This window comes from Carlito syrichta, unplaced genomic scaffold, assembly GCF_000164805.1.
Source record: "Carlito syrichta isolate Samal-C Ts95f unplaced genomic scaffold, Tarsius_syrichta-2.0.1 Scaffold303726, whole genome shotgun sequence".
NCBI lineage: Eukaryota > Metazoa > Chordata > Mammalia > Primates > Tarsiidae > Carlito > Carlito syrichta.
In genome coordinates, this window is record NW_007247822.1 from 310,005 (window position 1) to 326,327 (window position 16,323).

The 16,323-nt window shown below is 40.2% G+C and overlaps 1 protein-coding gene across 1 annotated transcript in view; it reads left to right on the forward strand.

The window, feature by feature from the left end:
• The first annotated feature begins 4,890 nt into the window (after positions 1–4,890).
• The window catches only part of ANK3 (ankyrin 3), a 354,985-nt gene continuing 343,552 nt past the window's right edge, over positions 4,891–16,323 (forward strand). Inside the window, exon 1 of the mRNA XM_021712923.1 lies at positions 4,891–5,584. Within this exon, the coding sequence (XP_021568598.1) occupies positions 5,471–5,584 (114 nt within the window). The 5' untranslated portion in view covers positions 4,891–5,470. The remainder of the gene's footprint in view (positions 5,585–16,323) is intronic.

Here is a 16,323-nt window from a genome sequence, read left to right on the forward strand (position 1 = left end):
ACATTTAAATGCATTCTAGCATCTGCTTTGAGTATCAGTTTTAAATTTAAAATTTTATTTTATTTTACTTTTGAGTTGGAGTCTAACTCTGTCACCTAAGCTGGAGTGCAGTGGCACACTCCCGGCCACTGCAGCCTTGACCTACTGGGCTCAGGTGATCCTTTTGCCTCAGCCTTCCAAGTAGCTGGAACTACAGGCACGCACCACCATACCTGGCTATTTTAAAAATTTATTGTAGAGATGAGGTGTCACCAAATTGCCCAGGCTGGTCTCGAACCCCTGGACTCAGGCAATCCTCTCGCCTTGGCCTCTCAAAGTGCTGGGATAACAGGCTTGAGCCATCACACCCAGCCAAATTTGAAATTTTAAATACAATTAAATATGTAGTTCTCTGGTCACACTTACGTTTCTGTCCCAGGTAGCCACGCATAGCCAGTGGCTACTGTATTGGCCAGTGCAGATTCGAAAGTAAACCTTTCCTGTATATCTTATTTTATTTCCAAGCACCCAAAGCCTTCTATCACCTCAAGTGGCAGCATTCAGAAATAGGATAGACGTTGTTGAAGTCGTCAGGTCCATCCAGCTTTGCCGTTTTATAGGAGAAGAAGCCCAAAGAGGAGGGGGCCCGTTCAGTTATCTTGGCACTGACTGTGCACTCACCACTTCAGCAGGCACTACCAGTCCACTTCTTTGGGTCAGAGACCAGGGATGTGCCTCCTCTTCTCTGAGGCCAATGTGGATATAACAGATAGACCTTGGGGAAGCCTCCCCATGCGCCTGCCCCTGTCTGCCCATGTGAGTTCACAGAAGCAGCTGGCGTGCTTGGGACCAGCTGGCTCTCTCTCCGGCACTGAGGTCAGGCCAGTTAGTTGGATGGACGGGGAGGGTGGGCAGACCGACTGCTAAGACAGATGGCACCAGGGCCAGCCAGTGCTCGTTATCCAGAGGTGCCACCCCTGCCCCCACCCCGAGGAGTGGGGAAAGGGCCACCAGTCCCTCAGTGTGAACTAGCCACAGTTTTTGGTTTTGAGGACTTCATGTATCTCATCTAAAAATGAAGAATAATATGTGACGGGGAGTGGAAAATTTCCCAGGTCACTTTTTGTCAGTTGTAACCATTGGATTTAGTGCTTGTTTCTTTTTTGTTCCTCCACCTTGTTTCAAACCTGCTCAAGATCTCTTAATATCATCTTTATCTAGGATGCCAAAATTAAGGAAATAAAAGTGGATCCAGATTTCTTTGTGCAGGAGAAATATTTTGACTATCTCTCATGGCGAGACTGTTCTGCTTCCGAGAAAACTGAAGTGGGTGCAGCATGAAATCGTTCTCATTCCATCAAAACACGCACTCGCCTCATTACCAAGAACCTGGTGTAGGAATGGGGAGGCACAACTCCCTGGTGGTCCTGGAACCATTTATCTTTTCAGTTTCTTTCTGGTTTCTATCCTCCATTATTTTATATGCTCCCTGTCTTCCACCTCTTTACATCACTAGGTAATATTTTTTCAAAGTGTACGAATAATTGTAGCTTCAAAATCTCCATGTATCATTGTCATCTCTGCAGAAAGCACTTGCTATATTTGTTTATGTGTCAACTCAGCTCAAGGATATGGAGACACAATATAAAATGACAACTGAGAGTAGTCAAGGTATTAATTGGCTAAACTAATATTCAGAACTTCTTTTGAAATCTTGAAAAGGCATATGTGAAAACTGAGGAGAAAAAAAAAAAAATCCCTGTGTGGTACATCAAAAGTCTGTAAAACATTCTAGCGAATTGATTTGTCTTTGTTTTCAGTGGAATATTTAGCCACAATTGTTTGACTCCTGAATGGACAATATTTGGGGTATAAACATCACTCCATATGCCAGTCTGGAAAGTGATTTTTGTCTTTGTGTAGTTGTTTTATGCTCTAGTAATGCACAGACAGGAAGTACTCTGGAAGAAACTTGTAAGAAATCAGAAATCGTTTTGGACAAAATAATGAGGAAGTTTTTCATTGGAGGGTTCACTTTTTGACATAACTTCCAGTAACGAAGGTGCAAGTGAGGGAAACACTGGGACGCTCCCTGAAGAATGTTGGCTTTCAAATTGAGCTTACCAAAGCTGCCTTCTGGAGGGGGTTTGGGGGAGCCATAAAGCTGAGCCTTAGGGCACTATTTCTTCAATTCAACTGAGCAGCACCACTGTTTTATATATATATTATAACTGCCTTTTCTGGAGGACTCATTCAAAGAATGATTTCTTTCTCTAAAAAGTTTGAAAGATCATTGAACTATATTTTGAAAGGATGGTTTAGGAACTCTTGTACCTGGGACTTATATAAAACAGCAAAAGATTTTATTTTTTCTCGAGAAAGGGAAGTCTTTTGAATTGTTATTTCTTAGCTTTTAATAGCTTTGCTGTTGTGTACATAGACCATGTCCATCCTGGCAATACATTTCTAGGGCCAGTGGCAGGTACTAGGACTGGAGAAGTTGTTCTGGATGCCAGTGACCACTGGACTGATGAAACCTTGTATTATTGCTTTCTATAATGCCATGTCTGCATCCCATCGTTGTTACTATCAGGGATCTGCCACCTTGCTCAGCCACACAAGCTTGTACCAGCTGGACAATCAGATTTACTTTGAAGATTCATAGTAGTCTGTAAACTCCCAAACTATAGACTTTTGAGATTTAAATGGAAAAGTTTGATAAAACTTTAGTCAAGGAATAGCATTTTTTAGAGTTCTTATAATGTCTTCATTTTCACTATTTTAAGGACTTGCTTTCTAGAATTATTCACAGAACAGTCAATTCAGTCTGGGGTGGGGCACTGACATTTGTGGCTATCAGGTCAGTGTCTCTGCGTTGAGAGTAAGTACACAAGGAACCTGAGGTCACTTGTCAGGCTGTGTACTGTGTTGGAAGAAAGGGACTAAGCCTTCATTAACATTATAACAGTCAAAACTTAGAACTCATAGGGCTGCCTTTCTTAGTAGAGTCACTGTTCAAAGTACTTCTCATTTAGAAATGGAAAATAAAGGCACACATTATCTGGAAAAAGAAAATCTAAACAAGCAAGTGATACCTTAGAATTTACTTTTAAAGGGCTAACCAGTTACTGAGATCAAGAAACACCCAAAGTAATAATCAATTCACATTCTAGAGTCATAAAAAGTCATGAGGTATCCTCAACTTCTGAACATTTGGGGGAAGCCAAGAATCATTCTAGAGAGAAACATGTTGAAAAGTACCTGTGGCTTATTTTTCTAATTTCCAACTATTCTTTTGCTGACAGAGATCAATGGGAAAGTACAGTGCTTTGCCAACCTCAGATGGAGAAGTTACCTTCATCAAGCACACTTAGAAATATATTTTAAAGTATCATTAGTGTCTATAAAGGAAGGACAAAAAGAAGATCCAGGAACCAGTGGGAAACCAGCCAGTTTTTTAGCTGGCTCTTCTCTTCAACTTGCTGAAAATAAGAAAAGGAAATTAAATGAATGTTTCTCAAAAGTATAGGATGATTTGTATTGGGAAAAAGCAGGCAAAAGTACTAATTTTTACTCTGCCCCACATGTTACTATTACCATAAAAAAAACCTGATAGAAAAACACTCATTTTTACTCCAAAGACCCAAATATTGTTTATCTGCTTTTGCATCTGAGTTACATTAAATTCTCCACCTTCATTTCCCCCCATTTTTGGGGGAATGGATGAATAGTTTCGTAGGCAATGGAGAAACTTGCCGGAACTCTTACTACATGAAGACAGCTTCTGTGGAAGCCAGCACACAAACTTCTGTGTGCATAGTAGGCCCTTGGTAACTCTATAACCAAAATGGTTTTCACGTGGCTCACAGTGAGGCCTCAGAGAAAAGTGTCGTCCACTGGTAATAGGAATGGTACTCCATGGTCCCTGAATCTTTCCTTTCCCATTTTCTCCCACTGTCTAGTGGAGACCATAAAACACCCTACAAGGGGAGAAGGGACAACAGCTTCGCTCTCCACCTCAGAAGTTCAGTGAGCAGATGATGTTTACAGGAACTCAAACGTGGCATGCTTTAGGAAGCAGGTGAACGACAGCTCCAGAGACCCCAACCAAATCCTCGCATGATGCATTGGGCTCAGTGCTCTGTCCTTTACACACCTTAGCAGTCAGCCCCTTTAAAGTCAAACGCACCAGCTGCTGGAGTTACAGACTTTATATTGGAAGCACACATACTAAGTCTATTCACCAGAACATCATCTTTCTGTTCCTGCCTATTTGCTTTGTGAATTTTCTTTTTTTTAAACTTGGATTCAAATGTTTTAGGCCCAGCCTGACATCTCAGCAGTTTCTCGCTGAAGCTCTTACTATGAAATACCATGTGTGTGTGTATAAGTGATTCCCGACTTATTAGATTTCTTCCAGTGTGTGCATCCTGGCAGAAGACACCCCAGCAGGCCTTGAGCACTGCTGCTGCTTCACTTCAGCTGATGAATATTCAGAGGCTGCAGTCATTGAGGACTCAGGTGGCAAAAATAGTAAGGTGATTGAACCAAACCCTAACATGAAAGCAAATCTGCATTTCAGCGGCTCAGAAACACTGATGACAGCACAGATTTCCCCGTTGCCTGACCCTGGGACCCCAGGAGAGAAGAGTCCTGGGAAGCTCCTATGAATCAGGCGTCTGTTCCATACACCAACATGCTCACGTCTTTCTATGTGATGTGTTGTAATCAGCATGTTGTTTTTAAAAGACAACAAGCCCTTCTGTAGTCCTCTCCACAAAATGCATTTAGGCTGGTAGTTCAGCATAAAGGATGCTCTGTTGAGTTGGGCAATACCATGCATTGTTTCCCCCATAATGCAGTCAGAGTCTCCACAGCAAAATTGAGTGTGCTTTTTGAAATCTTATTTTATATATTTTGTCACCATCAGCAGTTGAACTAAAGTAGGAACGGCTCCATTCTATGATGGGTTAAATTATGCTCTGTACAGATCTAGTGGTGATGTAGAAATTGCAGCCCTTTCTTTTTTTCAAAGGATTCTAAAATAGGTTTTCAGAATTAGCGCTGGATTTTTGCTTCAGCATGTGTGGTGACTCTTGATTTTTCCCCTTTGGAGAAGCGTCCTTTGCAGCATTCCCCCTTCCTAGGAATCACTTAGACACTTCCAGCTGGTGGCAGGGGATACAGCCATAATACAGCTTCCTCTGTCCCAGCTGCCTTCTTCACTACGGTAAATGCATTACGATGGCTGCACTCTCCTGGAAAGGCTCAGGTAGAGGAAGGTGCAGGATGAAGTCCGGACACCGTCGTTTGGGTTTTTAAAAAGCTTCAGTGTCTCCAGCATCTCTGCGTTTTGAATGTCTTTCTGCTTGGAGTCAAAGCTTTCTCTCCAGTGATTGGAATGCGGCTGTAAGCCTGATCAAAGGTGCCTGAGGATATCACCTCTTACAAGGAAGCCCTGCGTGCTTGAGAGGAGCGTTTTCAATGCATTATGGCTCATGCAGCCTCACAATTAAAGAAAAACAGGGATTTAGAAATCAATGCTGAAGAAGAGACTGAGAAAAAAAGGAAACATCGCAAACGGTCCCGGGATCGGAAGAAAAAGGTAGCTATGTATGCCAGAGCATATATCTTGCCTGGATTCTTTTTGTTTTAATCTCTTCCTGGCATCTGCTTGGAAGCTTGAAGGGCTATTTATGTGCTGGTTTGAGTGTAAATTGGGTGTGTAAATGAGGAACTGATGATAAAACCCTGTGGCACACCATGGCCATAGGATGAGCAAGGCAAGGCAAGTTCTGCTCCTGTGGGGTGATTGCGGGGCTATGCGGAAGGTGTGCTGCACTTTACATAGGCATGGGCATGTGTCCATGACACAGAAAGGTGTTGCCAGGGAGTTCAAAGTAGTTTCTTCATAGCCCGCTCAAGGTTAAATAAACTGCGGTGACTTGGGTTTGAGGGAGAGGCCAGAGAGCTAGCCTTTGTACTTCTTAGAGGTCTGTCTCGTGGAAAAGGAGCTTTTGTGCTGGAACTGTGTCACATGTGTGCATTTCCCAGGCAGATCTGTGACCTTAAGACGTAACAGAAAAGTCATTTCCTGCTTTGCTTTTATTTCCTCTTTCTTGCCTTTTTCCTCTCATTTTTACTAGGTGCTTTTTGTTAGGTTGTACAATGGAAATAAGCTGCTAGAAATAACTTTCTTTTGTTAAATTAAGCTAAAATCACTGAGGTTTATTTCTTCCTGCTGGGTGAGAGTCATTACCCTGATGCAGGAATTCCTGTGACCTGCCACCTTCAACACTGATTAAGTCAAAGTATGGTCATTGATGATCCCCTACTGATATTCTAGTGCAGGGAGAAAATAGGAATATTCTAGGTCAGGAGTGTTTTATTACAGCCCCGGAGTACTTACTGAGTGTTTGGTGGCTTTGCCCTTAAATATGACTCCTAGATATGGATCCAGGAATGAGACCCCGAAGTGTTTCTCCTCCATGACAATGAATAAAACTTGACTAAAACTCTGTGATCTGAATACGGAAGTCAGGCCATAAAGCATTTTTATGTGTCTTTGTGAGAATTCCCAAGGGAAAGATATTCTTAATTTGCTCTGAGCAGTGATGCATGTGCTTTTTAAATGATATCCACCACATGTACCTCTATTCAGGAACCACTGTGAATGTTTTTGGTACTTTGCTATTTTCTTCAGAGTTAGAATTTGTAGAAAACTCTCTGCCTTTTGTTCCATAGCAGACTTTATGAGACCAAAGTGGGAAAGCTGCAGTGATTTTGGTGCAAGATGTTAAATATAGATAGTTCCTACTTCGGTGTTCTCATAAATAAACTTCTTGAAGATATTTTCACAAAAACACAAACTTAGGTTAAGAAATTCTGTGAGGGCGTATTTCAAAGCCTTGCCCAGCAGAGTTGTTATGAAATTGCCATCTTTTGCCAGATTCTGGTCTAATTTTATTGCGTTAGGTTTGTCTGTGGGTAGGTCACTATCGATTGCCCCCCTTCGCACATCCCCACCTGCCCCCACCATGGCAAACTAGCTTCTAAGAAACATGAGAAGAGGTACATATATTTGTATGAAGGTGTGGTGTCGTTATTAATGTCGGCACTGTATGTAGGAGTTGTTAGGCTAGCCAGCCTCATGGATCGCAGCTTCCTGTAGCCCCTTGTACCTGGGCCCCTGTTTGACTTGGAAGCAAAATAGAGAAGGGGTGTGGCAAGGGGAATTTCTGGAGTCACTGAGCTGAAGCAAATGCTTTGTGGACCAAAGTGCTTTGTTATGAGTACAATGGTCTGTCCAATGTAAATCTCTTAGCAACCAGACGGGAACATGGAGAAATATCAATATCACTATTGTACATGTATAAGCGGATTTAAATGTTTTGTTGTGAGGACACTCATAGTGTAGGTCCAAAAAGTGGCTCATGGATATCACTTTTATTGCTGTTATACTTGTTAATTTATAACATAGTGTAATAGACATACTTTTTACCAATATAGACATAGTGTATTGCAGAAGGTACAACATTTAGAGTAAAATTATTTAATGGACTACTTGTAAAGCACAAAGTTAAGATTGAATTGTTTTGAAGACACAATTCTAGATTTCTTTCCATGATATAGTCATATAGAACCTTTATTCCCTACTAAGTGAATTGTTTCAACTTTGACTTTCTTTTTTCCTACCTTTTTCTAAAATCCACTGAAAGCCTGGGAACTACTTTGTTCCATGTTGAAGGCTTCATGTCAATTAAAAAAGCAGCTTTTGAATATTCTGTGGGTTATTATTGAGAGCTGTTCTTGTTCATAAGTGTAAATATCCTATAGGATCTTTTAATTACATAAAAGTCATGGTGATACTTTCATAAAATCACAAAATAGAAAAGCTTAGGAAAATCTTAAAGAATGTCAAATTTATAAAATAAGGAATTTGTTCTGTAGCACTCCTTCAGTTCAGTTTTGAGCAAGCCCAAGGGGTAACCTTTCTTGAGGCTCATATATACAGAACCAGCATCATACAGTATGGGATAGCACTAAGCATTATCAAATCATAATGCATATGTAGACTTAACATCAGATTCACAATTCCATCAGATTTTTAAAAACCCGATGAGTAATGCATTTGGTCTATTTTGAATATGTTCACCATGAATAAGTGATTACCAGTTTAAAAAATGTAGTGATTTCTAGGAATTTATAATTAGTTGAATTTTAATAAAGATATGTTTTATTCTTGATACACTTAAGCATAGTTAAGAAAAAGGAAATCTTCCTGTTTGTTTAAAGGAAATATGTGTAGATGGATGAACCCTTAATCTTTTATCACCAATTGTTTTGGCTTAAAAAACAAGTTTTAATGATTATCTAGTATAAAAGTTGCTTGCCAATGTGTTGGCCGATATCCCTTACCCACACTTTCCCATTGCCCTTCCCTGACACATTTTCTTTTTCCCTTGGACACTTCTCTGATGATGGGCTACTTAGGTTGGCAGCAGTGGGAAGCATGCCAAAGGTAGACAGAGTGCCTTTGGGTGGGCTCACCTGGCTCCCTGCCCTGACTAAGCAAGTTGTTTGTAGCCCCTGCTCCCAGCAGGGTCCCTGGCTCATGGGTGGTAGCCAGTAAATAGCTCATCCTACTGGGAACCCATGAGGGTTTGAAGTCCCCAGTGCTTCCTTGTGGTACAGGCTACATCCCTGCACATTCCTGTTGCCACTGGCTTCTTTTTCCATGTTACTTGCATGTTTTGCCCTCTCCCCAGGTGAACTATAAAGTACATTTCAATGGTGAGGGATACTGGGAAAATTAATGCTAATTTGTTCATAAGTAGGTTTTGTTACTATATGAATTCATGCTTGTATATATTTACCATGCCCTATCAAAAACTTTCAGGTGGCCTAAGAATATTTATAGTTTAAAAAAAGGAAACATTATGGACTTCTCTTCAATCTCTGTCTTTTTCTGAGTGTGTGTGCGTGCGTGTGTGTGTGCGCGTGTGTGCACATTCACCTGAGACCATGCTAGATACTGGGATAAAGTGGATTAATTCCATGATTAACATATTTTCTGATGGTTGATGTCAAAGTTCTACAGCTAATCAGTGGCAGAGCAGAAAGGAATATTTATTGCTTCATTCTTGCATTCATGCATTCATTTGGCAACCATTTATCAAGTGACTTCTGTGGATCAGGGATTACATCAAATGTTGAAGACAAAGCTAAACAAAGCTTAGTGGCAACACTACAGTAGCTCTCAGCAGAGGCAGGGAGAAAGAAATAGCACCATTAATCACCCAACATAAAGTATAAAAAGGAAGCCACAAGAGCCCACAGAAAGACCACTGGTTAACTGGTGGACTCTGAGAAGGCTCTCAGCAAAGCAGAGCCTTGGAGGAGGAATTGGAGAGATAGACAAGCAGAAGGACAAGACTCCTATGCCCAAAGTGATGGACATAGGAGACACTGTTGGGGTGTTTGGGAAACAAGGGACCCTGAGTGTGTGGCAGGAATAACAGGCAGCGGTGAGAGCATAAAGTCTTTTGTATGCCATCTTATGGGGTTTGGCAATCATCCTGCTTAGAGGATAGAGAGACTTTAATGGCGGTGGGAGGGAGAGAGGACTGCGAATAGCTTTGTGGGGTAGAGCCATCACTCAAGCATCCGTGTTGTAGCAGCAGCAGGGAGAGCAGTCAGGAATCTCTGATGGTGATCCAGGCACGAAATGCTGAGTCTGAACCAGGGCAGAGACCGTGCCAGTGGAGAGGGGGTGTAGCATGCAAAAGATATTTAGGGGAAGACTCAGTAGAACTTGGCAATAGATTGTAGGTAGGGTGTGTGTGTGTGTGTGTGTGTGTGTGTGTGTGTGTGTGTGTGTGTGTGTGTGTGTGAGAGAGAGAGAGAGAGAGAGAGAGAGAGAGAGAGAGAGAGATCGGATTCTAGGATATTTGCCAAGTTCCTGGCTTGAAGGGGAAGAGGAAGAATTAAATGTCCTGGATTCATTTCTCCTCTTTCAGGACATTTGTTGACCACTGATTATGTACTAGGTAGGATATTACATTACTTTGTAGCTGGAGACTCATTTCACCTCCACAATAACCCTACAAACATTATTTTTATTATCCCCATTTTACAGATGAAGATATTGAGGCATCTGCCTTTAAGCCAGTTACCCAGAGTTCTTATGCTTGTCAGAGGTTGAGCTGGCATTCTAGTTTGGGCAATCTAGTTCTCTAGTTTGGACTCAAATACTACACTATACAAAGTATGTAGTAGTTTATGGCATTAATGTTTTCACAGCTACACATCAAAGCAGATTTGTTTCAGAAAAATCTTTAAATGACAAGTTATTTCCTAGACATATGAAACTTTACTTTTTATTTTTTTGAGTTGGAGTCTCACTCCATTGCCCAGGCTGGAGTGCGGTGGCACGCTCACAGACATCCAGCATCAACCTGCTGGGCTCAGGTGATCCTTCCGCCTTAGCCTTCCAAGTAGCCAGAACTACAGGTGTGCACTACCACACCCAGCTAATTTTTTTATTTTTATTGTATGAGATCTCACCAAATTGCCCAGGCAGTTCTTGAACCCTTGGGCTCAGGCAATCCCCTCACCTTGGCCTTCCAAAGTGGTGGGATTACAGTTTTGAGTCACTGTGCCCAGCCAACATATGAAACTTTAAATGACAAGCTTTATGTCTCCAAGTAATCCAGTATTACAATGGGCCAGTTTTTCTTAACCTCTGCAATAGATTTTAATGTTTTGCCTTCAGGTTTAAAAAAAAAATTTTGGAAGATAGAAGATAGAAATCAAAATTACCAACAGCAGAACTTCAAATTCTCAGACACATTGTGTAATGACAACATTAGATGCCTACTGTATGTCAGGCAGCATGCAAAGGAATTCCCATGATCACATGGGTTATTCTTTTTTTCCACCATAATTCACTATGAGGCAGGTATTATTTTCATTCTCATTTTCATAGATAAAACCAAGGTTTAAAGAAAATAACTTGCCTGGAGGTCATATAGCTAGTAAGTAGTAAGCCTAGACTAAAACTTGGGTCACAGGACTTTGAAATCTATATTTAACCAATGAGTGTATTATAATACACAGTCTCTTTTAAGGTCAAAAATTTTAAGGGTTTGAGAAGGAATTTCAGAAGACATAAACTATATGGTATCATTTCTTGCTATAGAAACTTGGTGCTTCCTGACCAAGACTTTCCTCATGCCTTGTTACCTAGGGACCTAAGACCGTCATGAAGTAAGATGCCTGGTAGGTGAGGTTTTGTACTGCAGTGGCTGGTCTTTTATGGGACAGGATTATGCAGACCCTTATGAAACTAAGGGATCCTGCTCCATAGAGTTTGTTATCGTGAGGATTCTAGGGAGCCTGGTCTATTAGCATACTTGATGTTCTGGGTTGTAATTATGTGTTTACATGTCTGTCTTAACCAAGGAGACTGTGAACTCCTTTGAAACCAGAGGTGGTATCATAATTATCTACTGCAACCAAACTGGGGCTTCTGGGTGGGTGGACAGATGGACAGATGAAGGGTAGTATCGTGTAAAAGTGTAAGGTGGGCAGGGTGGTCACACCTATAATTCCAGCACTTTGGGAGGCCAAAGCAGGAGGGTTGCTTGAGCCCAAGAGTTTGAATCTAGCCTGGGCAACATGCTGAGACCTCATCTCAACAAAAAGTTAAAAAGTTTGCCGGGCACGGTGGTGTATGCTTATAGTCCCAACTACTTGGGAGGCTGAGGTGGAAGGATTGCCTGGGCCCAAGAGTTTGAGGTCATGGTGAACTGTGAATGTGCCCCTGCATTCTAGCCTGGGCAACAGGGTAAGACCCCGACTCAAAAAAAAAAAAAAAGAAAAGAAAAGAAAAGCATAAACTATAGAGTAAGGTCATCTGAGTTCAGGTTTGGCATTGTTAGCTGGGTTACCTTGAGTAAGTTATTTAACCTCTCTGTGCCTCAAGCTCTTTACCTGAAAAATGGATGTAATGATAACATATGCTTAGCCATGGGGTTGTAGTGAGATTTCAATGAATTAATATGAGGACAGTGCTTGTTACAGATTAAGAGTCATATATTGTTAAATGTTGCTGCTGTTATCATTCAGAATGTGCAGAGAAATTAACAGAGAATAAATGGACCGTAGTGTGGGTGTTTAATATTAGCCAATGTACTGAGGCATTAACCAAAATTTAGGTCTGTTATGCAATTTGCCTTCAGGTCCAAGACCTCTAGGTCATGGAACCAAGGTTGATATGGGGTTCTGAGTCCCTTGCTTGGGTCATCAAATCCTCTACAGAGATTTTCTTAAGGGGAGTTCTTATTAATGGACATCCATAATGCATTCTCATGTCAGGAAAAAAAGTATCACTTTTGAGATGTCAAAAGTTAGATTATTTAGTAATTAGATTTTTGATAAATAAATCATTTAAATCTAACTGGGAAATCTAGATTTGTTTAAGTCTTTATTACTTAGGTTAGAGTACTTCTGCATTTAAAATTTTTAAACAATTCAGTTAGTAGGGAAAAAAATAGAAGCATTGGTTTCTATATATTGATTAATGTATAAGTAAAATATTGAAGGAGAATGTCTAAACAATCTTATACTGTTCATTACATAATCAAAATTTCATTCTGAAAAGACATTGTAAACAAGCAGTTTGCTATAGTTTTGCCTAAAATGGTGTTCTTGTTTATATAAATTAAAAATAGAGGAGTTGAAAGAGAAGCACGTGGAAATCAAACTTGAATCTTTCACATGTAGGTCAGATTTTTTTTTTTTCTGGCACATATTCCATTCATTTAAAATTATGTTGTCATAGACCCAAAGTGGCATTTTGAAACGAGATGGTTCCATTCTTGTCAAATGTGGGAGCTGCCTATAAAATGTATAGATTTCAATTTAGATTTCATTGGTTCTAGCAATTTGTTTCTCAGTCACAGGTGACTGACTAACTAGGATTATATCTTCATTTCTATTTGAACTTAGATGAAGCCCATTAGAATGGGCAGAACAGAGACTACCATTCATATCTACCAGGTCTATAGCTTGCCTTTTGACAGAAAAAAAAAGTCAATACCATCAACATACAAGAAGAAGGTTGTGTGGACTGCATGGTAGAGAATGAGGAAGTAGAATTAGGCCACAGAAGGAATGGAAGGAAGGAAATTCAAGATTCTCCAGGCACTGCAAGTCAGAGATACAGAGACATTTGGAATCCATGTGTAGGTACTTTTCAAATCCTTGTGACTTCGATCAGGTGAACAGCCTTCTTTTATGCTAGCAAAATACAATTTTTTAAGAGACTTAGACAATTGAAGAAGGTATAAACGTGTTTTCTAATAGAGGATTAAAAACATTAAGAAGTCAGGCAAGAGATGTGGGGCGGGAGCTAAGTACTACAATCCATCCTAGTGGAAAGAATGGACCTTGAGGTTCCATGTGAGTTCAAGGCAGAGATATCACTGGAGAGCTGTGTGGCCCTTGAGCTAAATTTCTTTAGGCCTCAGTTTACACATTGATCAAATAGAGATATTAATTTTTTTTTCTCAGTTGAAATCTCACTCTGTCGCTCAGGCTGGAGTACAGTGGCTTGCTTATGGCCACTGCAGCCTCGACCTGCTGTGCTCAGACAGTCCTTCTGCCTCAGCCTTCCAAGTAGCTGGAACGACAGGCACATGCCACCACTCCCACTAATCTTTTGATTTATTGTAGAGATGAGGTCTCGCCAAGTTTCCCAGGCTGGTCTCGAACTTGTGGGCTCAGGCAATCATCTTACCTTGGACTCCCCAAATGCTGGGCTTATAGGCTTGAGCCAATGTGCCCGGCCTTGAGATATTAATTTTTTCCCTTGCATACATGTTACAAGGAGTAGAGATACTGCAAGTAAATGTCAGAGTTTCCAATTTCCTCTCCTATGGTGTGGGCTCTCAGACATAGTAGAGTATAGCCAAGGAGGTGAAAGAACTGAGAAAAGGAGGGAATGTTTTTAACAACTTTCACACCTCATAAATACTCAGAAAATTATTTGCTGATTTGATATGGTAAATGAAATTTTACTGATAGGCTGTTATTCCTAAACAACCATTTGAGTCCTGCAGTTAGCTCTTTGCAGACTTTTCCGCAACCCTCAGGGAATTAAATCTGTCATTTTGAGAAATACTCCCAAAGACTCAGAAGTTAGCTACATTTTTGCATTCATTAACACTAGTATTAATTAGCTTCTCTCGGTAGTTAAATGATTGCCTAGGTCGATATTAAAGAAAGTTTTAGAACCATATGCACAGATAGAGGAAATATCAGATAATTCTTTTAACCAATGAACTTTATTTTATAGATTTAACCATAAATGTTGAAAGGTTTATAGGGGAGAAAGGACTGACTTGGGCTGACTGAAAGAATCTTTACTGTATAGATTGTATGTTGTAATTATTAAAAAGAAACAAAATGTTACCAATATGTCTATAAGCTATCAGTGTCTACAAGCTATATTACATGTAATTCATTACCAGCTTGTTTTTCTCCCAGTCTAGGTAGAATGGTCGCAAGAGAGGTGTTGTTACAGTTCAGGATAGTCAGGGACTGAGGGAGGAATGAATAATCTGATCAATATAAACTTATCTTTTATACCAGGTTTCTGAACCCAAAGAGGCCTATTGGCTCTCTTCCTTCAACAATACAATTCCTTCTCCCTGCTTTCTCAGATTGCTACTTGCTAGAAACTCAAAGATTTTCAGTCATACACAGCAAGTGACCCTTCCCCTGACCAAATTGGCCCACTTCCCTAAGTGCCACTTGGAATTATCAGTGTGTTTATATGCTCTCATTCACATGAACCCAAACAGAAAAACGGAGCCTGCAACTTGTACATCTTTTCTTAGGCATCTTTGTCACAGACTTCTACATGAGTATTTTTCAGAGAAGGACTACACAATGAGGTATCCATCAGTGAAAGTATATGAAGCAGAGTTAGCCTGGTTTTTTGTTTTTTGTTTTTTAATTTATTGAGCTATAATTCTTTGAGGGACGACAGTGGGCCAGGCACTCTACTGGGTGCATTCAGTAGATTATTATGTTGAATCCTCATGGCATGGGTTTTATTATCCCAGTTTTTTTGGATTAGGCAAGTTATACTCTGAAAGTTGTAACAACTTGCCCCAAGTCACATAGTCAGTAAGTGTAACGCTAGAATTCAAACCCAGGTTGGTCTGATTCCCAGCCCTTTTCTTCTTACCCCTCTCCTCACACCTGGAATCGCCTCAAAGTCACCACTTACAACATCATCTTCATGGAATACGGAGCTCCGTAAGATGAATCTTTAGGTTTCCCCCCCTTGGGAAATTCCTAATAGAATCTTTCTTGTGATTTACCCCCTTTCCCCAAAAGAATAGTACAGAATGGAGAGAAGGAGGTTGATATTACCAGACAAAATAAATAAAGTGACTTAACTTAAAACCACTTTCACTTTACCTATTTACCGGAAGTGTGTCCCACCTTAGCAGGATCATAATCATATTAGTGCAAAAATAAAGAAATGCAAATATAATTAATCCCCAGCATGTTTGTGTTTTTTAAGAAACACAGCAAATTCATTTTGTGTCAACTGATTTGGGGGTTTTCTTCGATTTTTTTTGGAAAACAGACAAATAATAACTGTACATATCTGTGGCATACATAGTGATATTTCAATATATAATGTATAGTGTTCTAATAAGGACAATTAGTATATTCATCATATTAAACATTGATCATCTCTTTGTGTTGGGAACGTTCAATATTCTCCTTCTAGGTGTTTGAAACTAAATATTTTATTGTGAACTCTACAGTCATCCTACTGTGCTATAGAACACTATAACTGATTCCTCCTATCCTAGCTGTAATTTTGTATCTTTAACAGTTAGCCCTCCCTCCCCACTACTGCTCCCCGTCTCTTGTGTCCTCTGCCTTACCTTTTACTTCTGTGGGATAAACTTTTTTTTTTTAGCTTCCACATATGCATAAGAACATGTTAGTTTTCTGTTCCTGGCTTATTTCCCTTATGTCCTCCAGTTCCATCCATAATGCCACAAATGACAGGATTTTATTTTTTTTATGGTTGAATAGTATTCCATTGAGTATATATATCACATTTTCTTTATCCATTCATCTCTTGTTGAACACCTAGGTTGATTTTATCACTTGGTGATGAGTGATGTTGAGCATTTTTTCATATATCTGCTGGCTATTTGTAGATCTTCTTTTGAGAAATTCCTGTTCAAGTTACTTGCCCATCTTTTTTTTTTTTTGAGTTGGAATCTCACTGTCGCCCAGACTGGAGTGCAG